The sequence below is a fragment of the Eulemur rufifrons genome, chromosome 19, assembly GCF_041146395.1.
Source record: "Eulemur rufifrons isolate Redbay chromosome 19, OSU_ERuf_1, whole genome shotgun sequence".
In the NCBI taxonomy this organism is placed as follows: domain Eukaryota; kingdom Metazoa; phylum Chordata; class Mammalia; order Primates; family Lemuridae; genus Eulemur; species Eulemur rufifrons.
The window spans coordinates 43,216,569-43,237,388 of NC_091001.1; the positions used below are offsets into that span (position 1 = coordinate 43,216,569).

General features: G+C 55.9%; 1 protein-coding gene across 1 annotated transcript in view; it reads right to left on the reverse strand.

Annotated features, from left to right (window-relative positions):
• The window catches only part of FER1L5 (fer-1 like family member 5), a 52,680-nt gene continuing 31,860 nt past the window's right edge, over window positions 1-20,820 (reverse strand). Inside the window, exons 20-53 of the mRNA XM_069494353.1 lie at window positions 18,588-18,712; window positions 17,630-17,730; window positions 16,772-16,949; window positions 16,535-16,690; window positions 15,235-15,366; window positions 13,958-14,121; window positions 13,517-13,631; window positions 12,674-12,776; window positions 11,900-12,063; window positions 11,634-11,804; window positions 11,316-11,439; window positions 11,105-11,182; window positions 10,035-10,216; window positions 9,651-9,812; window positions 9,242-9,346; window positions 8,066-8,212; window positions 7,821-7,983; window positions 7,648-7,673; window positions 6,979-7,029; window positions 6,770-6,874; window positions 6,359-6,478; window positions 5,695-5,856; window positions 5,394-5,485; window positions 4,795-4,965; window positions 4,437-4,585; window positions 4,021-4,160; window positions 2,604-2,692; window positions 2,249-2,344; window positions 1,907-2,048; window positions 1,598-1,697; window positions 1,026-1,219; window positions 738-847; window positions 331-478; window positions 1-219 (exon numbers count right to left, since the gene is read on the reverse strand). Of these exons, the coding sequence (XP_069350454.1) occupies window positions 1-219; window positions 331-478; window positions 738-847; window positions 1,026-1,219; window positions 1,598-1,697; window positions 1,907-2,048; window positions 2,249-2,344; window positions 2,604-2,692; window positions 4,021-4,160; window positions 4,437-4,585; window positions 4,795-4,965; window positions 5,394-5,485; window positions 5,695-5,856; window positions 6,359-6,478; window positions 6,770-6,874; window positions 6,979-7,029; window positions 7,648-7,673; window positions 7,821-7,983; window positions 8,066-8,212; window positions 9,242-9,346; window positions 9,651-9,812; window positions 10,035-10,216; window positions 11,105-11,182; window positions 11,316-11,439; window positions 11,634-11,804; window positions 11,900-12,063; window positions 12,674-12,776; window positions 13,517-13,631; window positions 13,958-14,121; window positions 15,235-15,366; window positions 16,535-16,690; window positions 16,772-16,949; window positions 17,630-17,730; window positions 18,588-18,712 (4,484 nt within the window). The remainder of the gene's footprint in view (window positions 220-330; window positions 479-737; window positions 848-1,025; window positions 1,220-1,597; window positions 1,698-1,906; window positions 2,049-2,248; window positions 2,345-2,603; window positions 2,693-4,020; window positions 4,161-4,436; window positions 4,586-4,794; window positions 4,966-5,393; window positions 5,486-5,694; window positions 5,857-6,358; window positions 6,479-6,769; window positions 6,875-6,978; window positions 7,030-7,647; window positions 7,674-7,820; window positions 7,984-8,065; window positions 8,213-9,241; window positions 9,347-9,650; window positions 9,813-10,034; window positions 10,217-11,104; window positions 11,183-11,315; window positions 11,440-11,633; window positions 11,805-11,899; window positions 12,064-12,673; window positions 12,777-13,516; window positions 13,632-13,957; window positions 14,122-15,234; window positions 15,367-16,534; window positions 16,691-16,771; window positions 16,950-17,629; window positions 17,731-18,587; window positions 18,713-20,820) is intronic.

Here is a 20,820-nt window from a genome sequence, read left to right on the forward strand (position 1 = left end):
TTACGGGGCTGGAGGTTCTGGGAAAATATCACTCAGGTGATTCTTGGGTCCCTGGAGGAGTTTGAACTCACGGTCTATCATAGGCTTTAGGTTCGAATCTGGGATTTGGAGGATGGAAGAGTCGGCATTGCTGGTGTTTCGTTGAGTGATGATGTTGAATATTTTAATGGGAGGAGATAGCCGAAGTTCAGGTTTGATCCAGTGCATGGCCAAATAGTGCTAGAGAGAACAGACAACAGTTAGCCTGAGGTAGCAACGTGAAGGCGCTCTCCTCAGAGTCATCTCAAGACCAGCCAGTGCCTTTTCCCTGTCACTATGGTTGCCACTCACCGGAGCTGAATACATAAAGTTGAACAGCAGAAGTGCTATAATCACTGTGACCCCTAGGGCTAGGAGTTTGAAGCGGTAGCGTTTCCAGAAAGCACGGCAGATGTTTCGAACAGGTGACCGAAACCACTTGAAAGAGCTATCAGTGCGTCTGTCCGTGAACAGGAAAGTTGTCAGAGAACAGAGGGCAGAGGGAACCTTTGGGTCAAGTAATCCTGAGCAAAGAGCTTTCTTTTTAAACAAAAAAGCAACTTCTGCTTACCCCGAACCCCACCCTCAAGTCTGTTCTCTCCCGATAGAGCTGCGGTGTTAGGAAGTAATTACCCCTCTCCACGTGTAGGCCCACTGCTCACCACCCCATGCAAACTAAGGACAGAGGATTGGGTGCCTTTGCCCCATAGGACCCTTACAGGGGAGGATGAAGTGTAGGGTATTGGTTGGGTTCCGACTGGCCTCGCCCAGCTGGCTTGATTAAGGCTTCCTTCTCAGACAGCATCTCAAGAGTCATCTTCACTTTGCCCTAGGAACACCACAGGTGGTGGGAGGCCAAGTTCAGATAGCAGGAGTGAGGTAGTTTTAGGACCTCATCCCGGGCTCCAGAGAGGAAAAGGGATTTAGTTAAGGTCCCCAAAAGTCTGTTAAAGCCAAGTTATGTGGCAGAGCAGTCCTATTCAATAGGCACCTTCCCCAGCTCCTACCGACAAGCGCCATTTGCCATCGTCGAGGACCTGACAAGGCCACCAGCCAGTTACAATCTTCTTCTTAAAGAGGGAGAAGTGCTTGTATTGGAGGAAGGCAGGCCACTTGGAGTCAGCATCCATCATCCTGATGGAGCACTGGCTGGCGTGCCGAGCTGGGAAGGGCATGTCAGACAAATCCAGCTCCAGGACCCCTGAGCCCAGAGAAATGCTGTCAGCAAGAAGGAGCTCCCGACAGGGTGCAGTGGCTCATGCCTGTAATCCTAGCACTCTAGGAGGCTGAAGTGGGAGGATCACTTGAGGCCAGGAGTTCAAGACCAGCCTGAGCAAGGAGCAAGACCCCATCTCTACTAAAAACAGAAAAATTAGCCTGGCATGGTGGTATGTGCCTGAAGTCCCAGCTACTCAGAAGGCTGAGGCAGGAGGATCACTTGAGCCCAGGAGTTTGAGGTTGCAGTGAGCTATGATGATGCCACTGCACTCTACCCAGGTGACAGAGTGAGATTCTGTCTCAAAAAAAAAAAAAAGGAGCTTCCTGTCCTGTGGTCATAAGCCCTGTGCCAGGACCTCACCTAGGAAGTCATCAGCGGAGAAGATGTCATTGTCCCAGACCTGGATGATGAGCCGGGCTGGGAACTTCATCGATGTGGGGTCCAGGCTCCAAATGTAATCCTGGAGGATAGCAGAAGAGTGTCCCTTGGATATCTTGTTAGCCCACTACCCAGGAGTGATGGATTATCAAGAAAGAGTTTCTGCCTGAGGACATGTTCCCTATGTTCTGGAACAGCCGCCAGGCCTCTAGGGGATGTGGGGGAGAAGGAGGTCCTGGATCCTGAGGCTGTTTGTATGTTGGGGGCCCTCCACGCCCCCAGGACTGTTACCTTCTGGCTGTGGATGCACACACGCTCCGCTGCCAGGTAGTCCATGGTAAAGATGAACCGCCAGTTGAAGTTGCCCTCCCCAGTCAGGGAGTAGTAGTGGATATCTGTCTTCTGCATGTCATCCTCTAGGCCGTATAACCACCTGGGGCCAGAGTCCTTTCACCTGGGGTTCATGTGTACTGTCCCCATCCCTGACCTGGAGCCCTGTGGGAAGGGCTACCCAGCTGGCACCAGACACAGGTAGAATTGGAGAGGTGTTCCCTCAGGATTGGGAAGCCCCAGCAGAATGACAGAACTGGGGGACCACAGGGGCTCTGCCGGAGCCTGACTCCTCTCACTCACCCTTTGACATAGATGTCACTCGTCTTCTCTCCACTTAAATTGCTATCCACCAGGTCCACGTTGGCAGTCTGCCAGATGATGCAGCGCAGCTCATACCTGTAGCCACTGTGCTCTGAGGCTTTGCTGAGGAATAGCTCCCCAGCTGCAGCCTTAGTGAGGGAAGAGAGGCCTGGGAGGCTGCCCTCCATGCTCTTGCTGAATTTGGGGAATTCAGGGGAAGAAAGCTCCCAGTAGAGCTTCCCTTCCCAGTAGAGGAAAGAACTACTACACCTAGGCATTTGAGGACAGTGGTGTTCTGCACCCAGGGGAGGCTGAACTGTGAAATGCAGTAGTTAGGAAACGGGCTGTCACTCACCGTTTAGGCTTTCTGGGGCTGATGTTGACTGGGGGGCCAGGAAGCCCCAACTTCTTAGGGAAGATATCCACCCACATTTGTATCTTTCCCTAGAGCCAGGATAGATTAGTTGTTTTGTGTATTTCTTTGTTTGTTTTTCTTTTTATTTGGTAGAGATGAGGTCTCACTGTGCTCAGGTTGGTGTTGAACCCCTGAGCTCCAGCTATCCTCTGGCCTCAGCCTCCCTGAGAGCTAGGATTCCAGGCGAGCTAGGATGGGTGAGCGGTTGGGGGTTGCTGGCTTCTGTCCTCAGCAGGCTGGTCTGGGGGTCCCTGTCCCAGGTTCTGAGGTCCACTGAGGCTGCATTCCCAACGCTTAGGGGTTGGGTACAGAGGTATCAGCGAGGCCCCAGGTGACCCCCACCACTTTCCTTTTTCTTCCCTTTTTTGGCTGAGGGAATAGTGCAGTGAGGTTAGGGCACGATGGCTTCGAGGCGGATGGTGTGGTGCTGGGATTTCACTTAAGACCGGGATTTGGAGGGTTAATGCCACACAGCAGGTCATGCTAGATGGCCAGATTGAGATTGGGGGACTTCATTTATTAAGGAGCTCAGTAACCCCGAGTATGAGGCAACTAGATGATCAGTCCAGATTTCCAGATCATTTTATGTTCTGTAACCACAACCTAAGGATGTAAGGCTAGCCACAACGTACAGAGGTCTAAGAAAGAAGATAAGGGACAAAAATGGTGAGAAAAGAGAAAAAACGTGAGGGCAGAACTGCCAACATTGGAAAATAGATGTGTTCTTTCAAAGTACCTGACCTGATTTTATTCTTTTGAAGTTGACCTTGTTTGAGAAAATAGGTTTAATGAGAATGGTTTTTAAAAAAATGCTAAGCAGAGGACTTTGTATCTATAATGTGGTATCAACTTGAGAAATTAGGAGAATGAGATAAGCCGTTATGGTGGCTGCAGGGTGAATGATAATTAGGGTGTCTTTGGGGATTTTTATTCCTCTGTTTGGGGTTCCTTGCCATGGAGAAGAGACAGCCTGCAATTAACAGCCAGAACCAGGGCTGTAATGTCTGCACTGTCTGAGCTGCTGCCACCTTCCTGCCCCTCGGCAGAGACTGAAGGCAACGGAGACATTGGCTGGGAGGGCTTCTTAGTGCCGCCCACAGGGGTGCATGGCCTCGTTTCTTGTAGATGACTTTTCCAGCTCTGAATTTCTCCATTCTAAGTGGCACCACTATCACTGGAACGTCTGGCTTATTAATGAGTAAAACATACTTGTCTTCTGTGCATGTACAAACCCAAATGCTTAGCCTGGCCTTCCCCTCTCATAGTGGGCTATGTCCTGGGTGGGTGGGCACCCTTATCTCCTGATCAAGCCTCGACCCCCCCATAGGAGGCAGGAGTGGCCCCTCCAGTCTCATACCTGCTCGATGCCTGGCTGGCTGTCGCTGTACAGTGTGCGGGTCTCCACGTGCTCAGGTACCAGCCCCTGGGTGTGCAGGAGGTACAGCGCAAGGCGTTCCATCTTGGGTCCCAAACCATGAACAGTAGGGGGTTGGGGCTCTGGGTTGGAGGGGATGGAAGGAGTGGATCTCGAGGTCATTAGCCTTCCCATCACCCTGGTAGGCACCCCCACCCTCCCTACCCTAGCCTGGGAGTGGACTTGTTTGCCCTCTACGGGAGTAAAGGGGAAAGTGCTGGGCTGCCCTCTGGCTCAGGGGAGATCTTTCCTTGTCCTCCCCCTTCTCCCAACTCCAATCTGCAGCTCTTTCATTCTGGAACCTCACAGATTTCAGAGGCATGTGTCTGTGCTGTCTGACAGTGTGCTGTACTTCTCACCAAAGCTTTTCAGCTTGAAGTTTTTCCCATTGTAAAAAACAGAGTCTTCCTCAGGGTTGAACACAGGCGGAGGCAGCCCTTTTCGCTTGGCATAGCGTTCCAGGAGGTAGGTTGGAGACATCTGATCCCGCCACCTAAAGGGCCCTGACCTGTGGGGAGATATGAGAGGAAGAGGTGGGGAGGTCTGGGTCCTGGAGGACACTGCTTTGAGCTGCAGGATAACCAGTGGTGGATGCATGGGTGGAGACAAGGTGGGTCTGGGCCCTGGTTCCCAGCCCAGGATGTAGGCCTCTCCCAAGGGAGTGGTGGGCTCACTCCTCCCCACCCACACTCCCTTGCCCTGGACGTGCCCACTCACAGGCAGTAGGATTTGGAGAGCCCACAACGAGCTCCAAAGCCAGACAGGAGACGGTTTTCGAGGTCGATGACGGTGGTTCCAATCTTATCATCGGGTGACAATAGGTCAAAGTCATATAGCTGGATCTCTAGATCCTTCTCCAGGGGGATGTTGCAGGTGAGTTCAAACATCCTATGGGTAAGGGTGTTGGAGCCTGCAGAGGCTGTGGGCCATGTTGTCTCCATGCCCCGCTTGCCAGTGTCTTGGCACCCTTGGCCCCTGCTCCGCCTCCTTGTTTGTTCATGGGGAATGTGGAGAGCAGAGTGTGGGCTAGGCTCCTGTCCGCCAATAGCCATCTCCAGTTATAGCTGAAAATTTGGGATAGGGCTGGGGTGTGAGGCTCTGAGCTCCCTTCCCAGGCAGAGTTTGAGAAACAGGGTAGAACTGGACCACCTATGCATTTATCTTCTGTCTGCTGAGCACCTGGAGTGGGTAAGACACCACGCTAGGACCTCAGAGACTGGAGAGGAGCATGAGAGTTCTTTGTCTTCTGGCGCTGGCTCCTGACACGGCGTGGGTGGGAGTGGAGAAGTGGGATCGGGTGAGTTGGGGCAACTCACGTGCCAAAGATGGGGTCCAGTGTGTTGGGCTGGTACGTGTCCCGGTTGCCAAGCTCCGTATTCCCCAGTTTCAGGATCACATAAGGGTCGCACTGGGTCAGATATAAGCAAGGGAAGGATAGAAAATGGGGAGTCAGTCTCAGTTGGTCAGGGAGAGTGGGAGTGGGGCAGAAATGAGCCCCTTGTGCTGGATGGAGCCTGTGGGGAGTTGGCAGTATGTGTATCAGTGTGAGGGAGCTCCGGGACACGGGTTCAGGGCAGGGTGTCGGAGGCACCTGTGCTGGGTGGGGCTGCTCTTTACCAGGCCGTTGTAGTCCTGGGGCTGCAGGTTGATAGCTCGAACCATGTAGACCCGCACCAAGCACAGCTGAGGGAAGTCCTCTCTCTCAGGCCAAACCTCGAACTGGTTCGGGGGCGTGGGGGCTTCTGGATTCTCAGGAAATGGGTAGATCCGGAAAAGGCCCTGGTGGGGGAAGGTGGTGGGGACCCAGCCTGGCAGTGCTGGCCAGCTCTGTAAGCCCTCCAGGAGGTACCTGCAGCCCACATTCAGGGTGGCAGGGATAGAAGGCCATGAGGACAGTAGAGGCAGGTGCAGCAGAGGTGCTGGGCAGGGGTCACTGTGTTTAGGAGGGTGCTGCACAAAGGAACTGTGGTCATTAGGTGAGTTGCTGGTTTCTGCAACTTTCATCACCTCAGGTTAGGACTTGTTCTCTGGCTCTGCAGCCTTGGGAGACCCAGCACAGGCCAGAGCAGGGAGTGAGAAGGCCCTCACCCTTCCTGTGTGAGGGGAGGTCTCCCCGAGTCCCTGTGTTGGGTATTCTCTGCTCCTCTGCTCCCCAAACTTTCCCAAGCCCTCCCTCCCCAATCCTCACAATGAGCTTGTAGAACCAGGGCTTCTATTAGATTCCTCTGGGGACAGAAAGGGAACAAGGAGATGGGGCAGCCAAGCTGGGGTGGACACACACCTTGAACTCCCCTACCACAGGGCTGTCCAACTTGGGCTGCTCCTGGTAGAGCCTGAAGGTCTGGCAGAAGTCCTGCAGGCCTTGGAAGGCTGGCACAGCCTCCAGCTCACAGTCATACACCTGCAGGGGATGTGTGGGACCCGGGCTGGTAGGGAGACCATTCCCGGGATTCGGAGATGGAGGGACCACCAGCTCCTGGGTCTTGCTCCAAAGCATCTGCCCAGTCAGCGGCCCTGTCTGCTTTAGACAGGGTGGCTGGCGGAACTGTCTCCAGGAGTCTTGGGAGACAACGTGGGAACTCCCTCACTTGTTGGTTCCCAGGGAATCAAGGCTAGGTCTGCTGGCCTCTCCCAGTGGGAGATTTTATTCCATCTTTCTTTCAGCATTCTCCCCTCCTGGGGGCCTCCAAACCTTTAGAGTGTGGTAGTCTTTATACTTGTACTTGGGGGACTTGTGATCATCTCCCGTGGCCCAGAAAAGCTTGCTCCACCAATCCACTTCGTGCTCATAATGATCCTGGCAGGGAGGAGGGGCATTTTGGCCCTTGGGCAGGGAAAGCCCCCCACCTCCCTGAACTGACTGGGGTTGTTCCTTGTTCTCTGTGGCTGAGCCTACATCACCTTGGTTGTGCTCGACTTGAAGAAGAACTTTTTGTAGAGGTGCTCTAGGAACTGAAAAATGAGAGGGTCGGCAAGGTGAGGCCAGGCGGCCCACAGCGCTCGTTGGCTCTGACCTCCAAGGAGGAGAGGAGTCAAGGCTGGGGCTTACTTCCCTGGCTTCCTTGCCATTCACATAGGATTGGGGAGTAAGGAGGAGAGGAAGCAGAGTTCTCGTTTCACTGCCCATGGCTATAGACTAGACTCGGGAAGGGGCTCAGAGAGGCAGAACCTCCAGCCCTACCCCAACCTACTGAACCAGAATCTGCTTTTGATGACAATGTCTAGAGGATTCCTGCACATTAAAGTTTGACAAGTGCTGCCCTAGAGCAGTAGTTCTGAACCTTGAAAATGTTGGGATCACCCAGGGGCGGGGTGAGGGCAGCTGGAAAAAATTCTGATGCCTGGGTCCTACCCCCAGCAGTTCTGATGGAATTGGTCAGTGGCCTGGGTCTCAGAGTTTTTAAGAGTCTCAGGTGATTCTGATGTGCATTCTGGGCTAAGCATCCCTGCTTTAGCGTTCTTGTGTCCAGCCAGGCCTCACACTAGGGGCACAGATAACAGGACTCTTTAGTCTACACCCCTCCTCCCTGTCAGCAGTGGGAGAAGGTGGGGCCCCAGGCCCTTACTCACGTCTTGGTGTTGCTTCATGCCCAGCGCTGTGTGGAGAGAGTACAGCCATGAGTCTCAGGAGGGCAGAAGGCTGAGGAGGAGGGGTACCAACCGCACAGGGGAGTCTGCGCCTTGCCCCACTCCCAGGGGCCTGTTTGTGAGGCCTGGGGAAGGGCAAGGAGAGAGGGCCGTACTTGGAAGCCGTGGGGGCACGTAGTCCTGAGCCCAGGGGTCACAGAAATAGGGCTGGAGGAAGTCGATGTTGGCTTGACCCACCACAGTCTCCTGGCCGAAGATCCAAACGTCCACCACCTTCACCACAAGGGGCAGCGCGTAGGCCTCCTCCGTGGGCATGTACTGCAGCCCCAAGGACAGGTGGGGAGCATGAGGCCCCCCAAGAGAAGAGAGCTGCCCCAGCCCTTGCCCAGGGGCCTCTTACCACTATGAGGAGGAGGATGGACTCAGGGAAGTTGGGGTTGGTCTGGAAGTCACTGATGGGTTCTGTCCTCAGGGACTCCTCCCCAAATTCCACAAGGAGCTGTGGGGAGCTCACATTCTTCATGTTCCGAAGGCCCCAGGCCAAGATCTGCCAGAACAGAGAAGGGCAAGGCAAGGGGCAGGCAGCGCCTCTGTAGTGGGGTCCTGGCCAGCGTGGGGCTGTCTGTGCTGGCAGTGATGGTGCGTTAGGGAGCATGCAGGGCTGGGAGTGAGGCTGTGCGGACTCGCCAGGTCTCCCTATCCTGAGGATGGGTGCTTGTCCTCAAGCCTGGACGCTGTCTTCCCTCCCCATGAGGGAGGTGCCCTCAGGCCACTTGCTGCATCCTCCACTGTCCTCCAAAGCCCTCAACTATTGCTCTTCCTCACCTGCCGCCCTCAGTTCTCAGGCGTGAATTCCTGAGGCTGCTGCCTCTGAGGCCCACAGAAACAGTGGGTGCCCAGTTTCTCAGGGGTCTCATGCTATCTAGCTCATTGTTGACCCATGCCCCACAGGACTCTGGCCAAACAGTGACCCAGCACCCTCCAGGGAAATGTCTGCACCTTACTCATGAGTACCACTTCAGGGCCCCAGAGTGGGAACCAGCCGGGTTGCCTATCTTGGGGAAGTCTTCAGTCCCCAGAGGAACTGATCATCTTTTGCTCTTTGCCAAATTTGTGGCAGAGCACATGGGTCCTGATGTGAGGACCTCCATGCTAGCTCAAAAGAGGTGAGAAACATCCTGGCATTGGGAGTCAGACAGGGCGGGGCCTAAATTCTGGCTCTGTCCCTGAGTCCTTATATCACTGTGCATGGAATATGTTGTCTCTTGGAGCCTCAGTTTCCTTCTCTGGAAAGTAGTCCCTACTGGGCAGGCGCGGTGTGAGCCTCAAATGCCATAATGAATGCTGCAGCCCTTTGTCTACTACTCACTGCAGAGATTTGCAGTAAAATAATTTACAGTGTTATATCAGAGCCTCTGTTCTTCATTTCTCTCCTGTCTCCCTCCATCTCCCAATAGCATTTCTTGGGGTGCAAACTTTGGATCGGGCAGTCAGGGAGAACCAGCAGAGAGCTCCAGCACACTCCAGACTGCTCAGGGTGATGCTTGCCCCCTGCCCACCCGGCACCCCCCAGCACCTCAATGGCCATCTTCTTTAGCGTGGGCTGGATGCTCTTGGGCAGCGTGTAGACCCCATTCTTCCAGGGAACACTCAAGATTGGCAGCTGCTTCTCTCTGAGCCTCTGGAGGAATGAGGTGGGAGAGAAGGGAGCATGGGGCACCTTTGGGCTGTCCTGTTTCTCTGCCCCTCACGCCCAACTCCAGCGAGTCCCTCAGAGGGCTCCATGGGGGCCGCAGAGCCCCTGGGCAGGAGCTGGTGGGGGAGAGCTTGGGCAGGCCAGCATCACCAAGCCCAAAGTTCTGGTTCCTGGGCCCAGGCCCTTCCTGAGGGGGTGGAGCTGGGCCCTGCTGGCTGTGGAGACTTGGGGACAGGTGGGTGTGGGGACGCTGAGCACTATGTGTTCCAGCCAGGCCCTGTCCCAGTACCTCAGTCTCGAGGATCAGCTCACAGGATGCCAAGATCTCACCCTCTTCAGCCCCCAGCTCATTTACAATGGGGTGCCACCTCATGGGAGGCAGGGTCCGGTCATGGAGATCCAGCCAGACCACCGGGGGCCACATACTCCGTCCCCACAAGTTCTCCTTGCCCTGGAGGGGAGTGGAAGTTCACAAAGCATGGAGGCCAAGCTGGCAGGGTTCCAGCTCGTCCCCTGACAAGGAAAGGACAAGGCAAGGACAACAGCTATCTTTTATGTTTACATGTTGCTCTCTGCACGGCAGGCCTCATTGGAGTACTTTCCGTATATTTTCCTCTAAAAACCCCAACTCTTCAAGGTAGGTCTTCCTCCCGCTCAGCCCAGCCTGCCTTACCCAGGAGTCGCGCTGCCACAGTTCCAGCACCACGAGTGGTGGGCTCTCTTTGGTGTCCTGCGGGTTCTCATACAAAGGAAGGTGCTGGAAGATGAGCGTCTGGGCCCACGTGGGGCCTGCCGAGCTCCTTAGGGTTTGGGTGCACTGGCTATGGTTTAGGAAGACCACCCGAATGAAGGGCCCTGTAGGGTGGAGAGCAAGGAGAGAGTCGTGTCTTCCAGCTTCCAGGTGAGGCTCTCCTCTGCTGCTGTGGCCATTGCCCCAGGTACCCAGGGAGGCCCAGGCCAGGCAGCCACTGCCACTGCCAGCTGCTCAGAGGCTGCATCAGCGTAAGCCACAGAGCAACTGGCCATGTAACCAGAGGTGAAGGGATCATTTGGTTCCATCCATGTGAACTTCACACCTACCATGTTTGAGGCCTGGGCTTCACCAGTATGGAGGGCAGAGGCTCCTCTGGGGACAAGGCTACATGAGGCTGCCCTTCCCCAGCAGCAATGAGTGGCCCTTTCCATATGGGTGGTGATGCCCAGTGGACACAGCTCCCAGCAGACATCCCTGAAGCCATGCCACCCACTGCCCTGGCTCCCTACAAACAGTGCTACTAACAGGACAGAGCTGGAGCACACAGCTCATCTGAAACCCTTAGTGAGTCTCCCTCACGTGACCGAGGACAACCTCCTCCTGCCCAGGGCCTCCTCCCCGCCCCTCCTCTTCTGTTCAGCCACGAGTGGCACACGGTTCCCAAGCATGCCACCGTCCCTCTTGCCTGCATGTCTCATCAGTACTGCCGGGCCAACTCCTCTCTCTTCAGTGCCCGGCTAAGTGGTCACCACTGGGGTGAAGCCCCCTCAGCTCTCCTAATCCACAGCATTGGGGTCATACCTCAAGAGGAGCCCCACCATGTAGTCTTTGTTTTTACGCTTTTTCCCCAAACAGGGCCATGAGCTGCTTGGGAAGAGGGGTCTGCATCTTTGTCACCCCCATCCGAGCCACATTCTTTATACCACTGGGTGGCCATGTCACAGGGCCCCAGGGCCTGAGGACAGGGACAAGAGCTGCAGGCCGCCTACCTTGGAATGTCAGGATGTGGTTGGACATCAGGTTCCGGGCCTGGTAGATGTAGCAGAAGAGCTGGTAGTAGTGGGGCTCTGGTAAAGAGGAGCCATGTTACCACCTCCCACCAGCGTGCCCCCAGGCTGCCCTCTGGCTCTCCTACCTTCACCCTTCCCCACTTTGCTGGCCTCTGGGGCCACCCAAGCAGACTCCCAATTCAGTGCTCACTGTTGAAGATGCAGTAGATGAAGGGCATGTTGGGGGGCCGGGTGTCCTCTGGCATACGCCTCATGGAGCCCACCCACGACTTGTCTTCCTCTTCCTTCTTAGCATGCTGTTTCGAATCCATAGCCTGTGCCCAGGACAGTCCCCCCTGAGGCTCTTGGGTGCTTCTTCTAGCCCGAGACCAGGCCCCCCGCCTCCACTCGCAGGCCCTACCCTCCCAAGCCTGAGGAGTGGGGGCTCAGTCCTCCCCGCCCCCACCCAGGTCGGGCCCTCGCTCTGCTGGAGGTGGGGTTGCTGGCAGGCAGCAGGCTGAGGCTTTACCAAAGACCCCTCCAGGAGGAATATGGGTGCAACGCCCTTGTCTTTGTCAGGGGCCAGCCTGCGATGCCAGCAGCGGCGGCGGAACCGGCTCTGGGGCTGAGAGTTCAGGTGGAACTTGGAGCGGAAGGTGCCGTACTCCCAGCCCTCTTCTTCCCCCTTGGCCAGGTTGTGCTGTGGGGAGGAAAGCAGACTCATGCCCGAGCCATGGCCCAAGGTGGCCCCTGCCCTGCCATCCTGGCCAGGGCCCCTGCCCGTGGGCCCCTCACCTGCTCCAGGAAGGAGAGGGTTTCCTGCTCAAGGCCCAGCTTGCCGTGGTTCCGGAAGCGCACACGCACCCAGCGCCGCCGGCGGCTCGAGTGGTAGGTCTTCTCCACCGAGTTCCAGACCTGGGGCAGGCCGGAGGGCGGGATCCCCACTCCATACTCCCAGCCTGTGGGGGCAGGACCGTGGCCTCTGGGTCCCCAGGTGACGGCAGGCTGGGTGTCTGGGACAGGCCTGAGAGATGGGCCCTAGAGGGGCAAGCTCAAGGGTCTCTCTGGCCCTGAGGCATGGGAAGGAGGGTGTGGCCACACTGTGTCACCTGGGTGGCTTGGGCCCAACTGCCCATCTTACAAATGAGGAAGGTGGGGCTCAAAGACATCCTGTGAAGTGCGCAAGGCCACACAGCCTGTAAGCAGCAAAGCTTGGGTCTTGAGCTCAGGCCTTCAGGCTTCCAGCCCGTTGCTCCTAACCTGGAGCTACCTTGGGTGAATTCAGTCTCCACAACCAAGACCTTGCTCTGGGCCATGCCTCGGGAGGCAGCTGGGAGCTGCGCTGTCTCAAGACTACGGCCATGTGTATGGAACAGGTAGAGACCCAGCTCTCTGGAATTTGGGGGACCCCCAGGAACTCAGGCCCATCCCACCAAGAGCTTGGCTGCTCCAAGGCCGTTGGAAGCATCCAACACCCCTGCCTGCCCAGAACAGCCCCCAGCAGCTGCAGGGATGTTGAGGCCCCAGGCACTCCCACCCCCAGCCCTTGACCCTGACCAGAGAACTGACCCTCATTGTCCACTGCCCGGTTCAGCTCCACAATCCAGTTCTTCTTAAAGTGCCAGCCTTGGGGGCACTTCACATTCTCCCGGGCCTCCACGGCCTGTCCGTTCTGTGGGTGAATATCGACGGCGAACCGAGGTGTGCCATGAGCTGGAAGGAGGCCACCTCCACTCCCTCTTCCCACACGCCTGTGTGTGCCTGCTGTGGCCGCAGCGGCCTCCCACCCCTGGCTTGCCACCCATGTAAGCACTTGATATGCTTTAAGGACTTGCCTTTCTGCAACGTAAACTGCTCACTCTGTGTTGAAAAGCAGAGACTAGCATGTGTTAGAGGTAAGTTAGACCTGTGTTGTCCAACACAGTAGCCACCAGCTACCTGGGGCTTCTCAAAAATTTAAATTAATTAAAATAAGACAAAATTCAAATTTCAATTCCTTGGTCTCACTAGTGCCACATTTCAAGCACTAAATAGTCACACGTGGACAGAGCAGATATAGAATATTTCCGTCACCACAGAAAGTTCCGCTGGACAGGGCTGGGTTAGGCTAGTCTCAGATTCTCTCCTTCAGCGTAAGCACTGCCTTTGAAAGAGGCCTAGAAAGGAATCACTGCCTCCCTCTGTTGCTTCTTACAGCCTTATTTAAGGTATCTCTGGCCTGCCATCTTGGGATACAATCCCCCCTCCCCGCCCCGCACAGGGCTGGAGCGCTCACCCAGTGTCCCCTGGAATGTGTAGGGAGTGGGGCTCAGACTACAGCTCTTTCCACGGGGACACCCCAACTTCCAAGCCTCCGCACTTGGTTGCCTAGCCTGCCCCCTAATCCCCTAAGGCGACTTTGGCTCTGCTCACCACATCCGTGTTGGGGATGGCAGCGGGCACCCAGGCACCTCTGGCGTTACGGCCCTGGTTCTCATACACCTCCTCCAGCACCTGGCTCTTGTTGATGTCTATGTCCAGGAGGAGTCTAGGGCAGAGAGACCCCACATTCCCAGCACATCTCCCTGAACTTGCAGGCCCCAGGGGTGTCCTCTGCCAATCAATCACTCCCCTACATGGCATCCCTCCCTACCTTTGCCCTGGGCAAGCCAGGGCCAGGAGGTCTGGCATCCAGGGCAGGGTGGCAGGCAGGCCCCTGTCTTGTGCACCCCGGCCCACTGGGACCAGGCTCCGTGGCTCTGTGCCCACCTTGCTGGGCTGCTGCTGATTGGCCCTCCCAGGTGACAGGAAGTGTCAGCTTCGGCAGGGCATGCCAAAGGGCGCACAGGCTCAGGGCCTAACCTCCAGCCTTACCTCCTCTGAGGCTCCACTCTCCAGTTGTCCGACCAGTGCCATCCTGGGGGAGGCTGGAAATCCGTCTTGGGGAGGGCCTTGTTCCCCATGACATCTGAGAAGTTGGGGCAGCGGTACAGCCCCTCCATCCCCCACTGGTCTTTGTACTTGGCCTGATTCTCGTACTGGGGGAGGGAAAGTCTTCAGTGCCTGCCATGTCCTTCATCACATTGTGCTGGGGACACTGGGCCCCACCGTGGGCCCCCCACTCTGGCCTGCCAGTACATCCTAAAAATGTGATAGCCAGGCAAGAAAGGGCCACATCCCCACTGCACAGGTGAGCAAACTGAGGCTGAGAGGTCAACCCTGCACTCAGCTGGCAGAGTGGGGTGGATGCCTGAGTCAGAACCCGGGGCCTTGATGCGACCTGCCTGCTCACTGTCACTGCAGACCTGGGGGAACCTGGTCCTGCTGCACCTCTGCTGCCCCTGGGCCTTCCCCTCCATATTCCCCTGCTGGGCACGCAGCCCTGCTTCCTGCACCTCTCCCCAAACCCCTCACCAGCTCTGCGTCTCCAGGCTGGTTAGACATATTATATAGCCATCCACTCATGCAACTTAGAACTGTAAAAATATGTTTTCATTCAGTAAATTAAAAAGCCTGACACTCAAATTTTAATTCACCTCTGCCATCAGAGTCACCTCCTGAGCCATGTCCTCCCCGGGGAGCAAAGCTCATCACCCCCTCCCTGATTCTAGAGCAGCCTCTGGGCAGCTACTCGCCCGCTCCCTGGGTTTATGGTTCTGTGGGCAGACGCCCCATATCCTGCTCCTCTGACCATTCCAGGCCTCCCCTTCCCAGGACCACCAGCCTGGCCAGCCATGTCCCAGGCTGCCATGTGACAGATGAGGCCCCCTACAGTGCGGAGCCTGGTTCACCTCACAGGCTGTGGACGAACTGGGAGGAAGGTCCCAATAAACCTCCATCAGGGAGAGAGTGACTAGGCCCTGGAGGGTCACTCAGTCTCCCCTTGTCACCAAATGCCTATGGCTTGTCAGCATGGAACCCTGAGCTGGCAGCATCCGAGACTGCCTTAGTCTCTGCCACCTCTATCAGACCACTCTCAAGATTCTCAGATTTGGTCAGTAACGTTTTTCTCCAACTGCAGTGGGTTACTAAAGCTTCGCCCTCCCTTCCCACATGAAACGCCCTGCTGGGAGGCCATCTCTGCCCTGTGAGGCCATCTACCCCCCAACCCCCACCCCAGTGCTCCTGCCTGGGCCCTGGGCACTGCTCACCGTCTCCGCGTACACCACCATGTCGCCTTGGCGGAGCAGCTGCAGATCCTTGCTGTCTGTGACATTGCCCAGCCACATGCAGACCCGGAGGTGGGCTGGGAGCATGTCCTTCTGTCCTTCACCCTCAGGGTACTGAGCCAGAGATGGATCAATGCCATGGGGTGCCAGCCCCTGGGTGTAGGGGAGGGACACGGCATACACAGCCAGAATGGGTCACCCCTGCCCCTTCCCTCTGAGCCCCGGGAGCAGGGGCCCTCACACTGAGCTAGGTGCTGGAGTTGCAAGTGAATGGTATGGAACTCTGCCTTCCAGAGTGGGATGGCTACGCCTGTGAGCCATGTGACGCACAGAGGTAAGAGGAATGGGGAGATGGGCGACGCTGCCTAGGGAGCTTGGGAAGGCTCCACAGAGGAGCCGTGATAATGGGGACATCATAATGGTACTTGCAGTCATTTATTGTCAAGTATGCCTTGATCCTCACGCCCTGTGAGGCAGGCATCATAAGCACCGGGCCCATTCTACAGAGGACCACACTGAGGCCTGGCCGGGTCAGGAGTTGGCCCAGGGCCACACAAGCCAGTAGCAGCAGAGCCAGCATGCAAGTCTCAGTGGTTCTTGCAGGATAAGAAGGACTCGGATGGGCACGGCAGGAGCCTTGCACATTGGTGGGAAGGGCACGGGCCAAGTATGTCTGGGGCCGGGAAGCCAGAGTGGCCTGGCTGTTCAGTCTATGGGCCAGAGGGAGCTGATGCAGTACGTGGCTGGGGGCCAGGCCAGGGAGGCTGCACCTTCTCAATGCGGAGCTGGGGAGAGTCTCTGGGGAGGGAGGGAGCAGCCCCCCAGTGCCCAGGAGGACTGGAAGCAGGGAGGCTGTGGTCACGGCCAGGTTGGTGTTCAGGGTGTTTAGTCTTATCTATAGCTTGATCTGATAGGATGGGCTGCTGCCTAAACCTTACAGGTGTTAAATATTTTGGGGATCACCCAATCATGGTCCAGGGAAGAGATGACAGAGGCTGGACCAAGTGGTGGCCATGCGGATGACAGAAGAGACAGATTTTAGGAACATTTATGAGGGACATGGACTCGGTGTCAGCCCACACGCTGACAGCCACAGGCTCCCTGCCTTCCTCTGGGGACTGTTTAAACCCCATTCTATCTGGTAAAGGGCCAGAGAGAGGAAGTGGACCATGCCCTGGGAGAGGCCCCATGGGGACTGTCCTGCGAGTTCAGGGGCTCCCCCGGGGGTGTTTCTGGGCCCTGTCTGTCCACCCCCACCCTGTGAGGACCCCCTGCTCCCCACCTGTAGGAGGAGTGTCTGTATTTTCCCACAGAACCTGCCGGAGTACAGGCCCCCTGCCTGGGAGAACAGGACGGAGTGGGCGGGCACCCGTGCGTAGGCCACTCGCTGCTCCTTGGCCATCAGCCAGATCATCACGTCTGGGAGGCTGATCTGGGGCTGTCGGGGTGGGAGGACATCAGGCCCTATGTGGCCAGCTCCCAGCCCTGCTCCCGCCCGGCCAGTGTGTCCAGTGCCTACCTCAGGGAGCACAGTGTTGAGGTGGTACAGCCAGCCCTCCACGGTGGCCACCATGTCCCTGGGCTTGGCATGCTTGGCCTTTTGGGCCAGTTCCTGCAGGAGGAGGCTGCGGAGCTGCCACCTCTTCCTATCCAGGTTGGTGGCTGCGGGCTGATCAGTCATGCACGGCAGAGGGCGCCTGTGGCCAGGACAGGGTAGCAGGGGCTGGACCTCTCTATTGCCTCCCAATGTCACCATCTCTGGTCCTTGCTGGCCTCAAGATCCTGCCCCATTCATGGCTAGCCTGCCCTGGGAGCCCTTCCCACCCCTCCTCAGGAAGCTTGCTCACTGCGGCTCTGGCTCCAGTTCCTCCTCAGCCCTCTCCCATCCTCCCAGCCCCTGCAATGCACTAGGCCCATGCCCAAGGACCTCCTGTGGGGAAGAGTGTGTGCTGTGAGACAGGGTCAGGGCTTGGAGAAGCTCTACGGTGAGTCTTCCAGAATAGGCAGATGCCTGAGGAGGGCATTTTGGATAGAATTAGCCAGCGGTGGGGGGAAAATGTGCAGAGATGGGTCTGTGCAGGCTTGTCCGGAGAAAGGGGAGAGGCTGATTAGTTTGGTGGGAGCCTCAGGCACAGGTGTGGGACAGCAGGGACCATGCTGATGGGGAGGTCAGGGCCGTTTTATGGAGGAGCCCGAACGGAAGGGGAGAAGTGACTCTGTTGTTTGGCTCCCGGGTTTCAAGCCGGGGAGAGATCTGAGCAGCACTCCTACTTCTGAGGAGGTGGGCGGGGGGGGGGTGTTCTGTAGCCACCAGCCCCCTTTGTAAGCCTGATCTAGCGCAGCCCAGGCCGGCCCACCAGGGGCGCCCCAGTCCTACTTGCAGTCCTGTACCAGCTCCCGCAGCAGTTTCTCCCACTGGCGGAGCAGTGCCGGGTCCTTCGGATTCCGCATGGATTTCAGGGTGTCCAGATTGGCTTTCTGCCCAGCGGGAGAGAAACAGCGAGAGAGCTGACGTCGGAGTGGAACTCATCTGGGACAGGCCACAGAGCTGACTGGCCCGAGATGTTTTTAAGGACCTTGGGACCTTTGGGGGGCAAGCTGGTGATGTCAGTCTAAGGTTGTCACATGCCCTTGCAAGGCTAGGACCAACCCCCACTGCCACCCTTCCCACTACCCAACAGAAGAAATGAGTGGCAGAGAGGAGCCAGGATGGGGTGGGACCGGGAAGCAGTGCAGCGTCCTGAGCCCCCGAGTAGGTGTGAGAAAGTCATGTCTGAGGTGGAGGCACCAGGGCACTCCCTACCCTCCTTGACAGGCAGCTAAGACCCCTTATGATCTGATCCCTTCTAGCTTCTCTGCCCTTATCTTCATGTCACCTTCATGCCTTCCCTCCCCCCTGAACTTCAAAAACTGGCACATTGCCATGGCTTTGTATATTATTCCCTTCTACATACCTCCCCCACAAACTCCTATGCATTCCTCAAAACTCTGCTGAAATGTCACCTCCTTTGCAAATACCACTGGCTATCCTCTCTTCCCCTCCCCTCCCGCACCCCCAATCCCTCTGACCCCATAGCTCCGGGTACCTGTACGCCCACTGCTGCCCTAGTTGCACTGCACAGTAACTGCATATCCAACTTCCCCAGATGGTGAGGACGGGGCTGTGTTTCTTCATCCGTGTGCCTCAGTGCCTAGCCCTGCGTCTGGCACATTCGTCTCAGTAGTGTGGAACGCGTCAGTGAGCTATGTGACTGGCTTCCTGACTGTGATGCAGTTTGCCAAGTCTCCCACCCACGATCTGAATCCTTCCCTGCATCTGCTTCCACGCCACTCACCAGGCGGTCCCGAGTGAAATGGAGGAGGTTGAGGCAGTTCACTCGGAAGCTGATATCCTCCCAGCTGGAGGTCACAGCCACGACAGGCTTGGTGTTGTACCAGGGCACATAATGGTAGATGTTCCCTGAGACACAGAGATATATGGGGTAGGGGCGACTGAGGGACTCTGGGAGGTCTCTCACTGTGTCCCCTCAGAGGACTTCCCCTGGGCCACTTCACTCTCAAAGATGCGATCTGCTAACAGTGCTAACTGGAGCCCTCCAGACAGAGGCTGGGCTGGGGACAATTGAGAATGTGTGCTCATTGTGTGTCATGTCACATGGCCTGTCAGAGTCCCCAGTTTACAGTGGCAAAGTCCAGGCTGGCCAAGGGAAGCAGAGTGCCTGAGGTGGCACATCCCTCTGGTGGTCATATTCTGACCCTCAGGTGAGATGCCAAGGCAAGTGGCATGCCTCAAGGTAGGACTGGGGCCATGGGTATGGCAGACTGGGTTCCTGGGCAATGTTCCTTATTGAAACAAGGGGGAAGCTAGATGAGACACAATGGATTCTTTTTCTCAACTGCACTGCTGAGTTGGCCTCAAAGGACGAAATCCACAGAAATAAAAAATTAAAAAGACAAAAAGTCTGTGAGGCAAGAGAAACAAAGCTGACTTTTGTCCTCTGACATTCCGGAAAGTTCTTGGAGAACTTGTGTTCCTCTGGGCAACTGCAGAGGCACTGGGGGCAGGAAGGAAAGCCCAGGGCTGCCCACGGTGGGCAGTCTGCAGAAGGTCCCACGTGTTACGGGCTGAACTGTGTCCTTCCTGCATGAAGAAGTGTTCAAGTCTGAAACCCCAGTACCTCAGAATGCGACTTTGCTGAGAGATGGGGTCTTTGCAGAGGTCATTAGTTGAGAAGAAGTCATATTGAAGTAGGGAGGGCCCTTAATCCAAAATGACTGGTGTCCTTATAAGAAGGAAGACAGAGATGACAGCCATGTGAAGACACAGAGAAACAGGGAGAACCCCACATGAAGACAGAGGCAGAGACTGGAGTGACGCGTACACCAGATAAGGAACACCAAGGATTGCCAGCAACCACCAGAAGCTGGGAGAGAGATGCGGAACAGATTCTCCCTCGGAGATCTCAGAAGGAATCAATGCTGACACCCTGATCTCTAACTTCTATCCCCCTGACCTGTGAGAGAATTGGTTCTGTTGCTCTAAGCCACCCAGTCTGTGGTACTTTGCCGTGGCAGCCCTAGGAAGCTAACACGCCATGCGAAGCTGGCACTCTGAAACCCAAAGCCTCAGGGCCGGAGTGAATGAGAAATAAGCTGTCACTCAGAAGGAAGCGGTGAGGAAGCTTGCTTCTCTCCGGTGTGGCCCTGGGTGGCAGGGAAGAAAAATTTCCCCCAAAGTAGTAACAAGTGGGCTTCACACAGGTTGGCATTCTGAGTTCACACTGTATAGTCTGAAGAATATCAAACAAAAAATTTAGTGTGAAGTGGTCCCTAGGCTGGGCACGGGGGCTCACACCTGTAATCCCAGCACTTTGGGAGGCCAAGGCAGGAGGGTCATTTGAGGCCCAGAGTTCAAGACCAGCTTGGGCAAACAGCAAGACTCTGTCTCTACAAAAACAAAAACAAAAACAAAATTAGCTGGGCATGGTGACCCGCGCGTATAGTCCCAGCTACTCTGGATGCTGAGGTGGGAGGATCACTTGAGCCCAGGAGTTTGAGGTTCTAGTGAGCTGTGATGGGACCACTGCACACCAGCCTGGGCAACAGAATAAGACTTTATCTCTAAAAAACAAACAAACAAAAAAAGTGGTCTCTGCTTGGCAGGGCCCCAGGTAACTGGAGGAAGCAAAGGCAAGTCCTCTCTGGAGAATGCATCTTTAGCTAGAACCAATGCGCATGCTCCCTAACCTGGCACTTCCACACCCCATGGAAAGTCACACAAAACAGTATCTAGAGACATGTAGAAAAATGTTCAAAGCAGCTCCAATCATAATAGCCAAAAATTGGAAACAGCGAAAATATCTCTTAATAGTAGAAGGGATAAATAAATTATAGTACATTCATACAGTGGAATGCCCTCACAGCAAGGGGAGTAAATCAGCTACAACTATACCCAACGTCATCTAGATTTGTGAACACATTTCATGAATAAAACAACGAGCAAAAGAAGCTAGATACAAAAGAATACATACTATATTATTTCTTTTATATAAAGTTTAAATACACAGA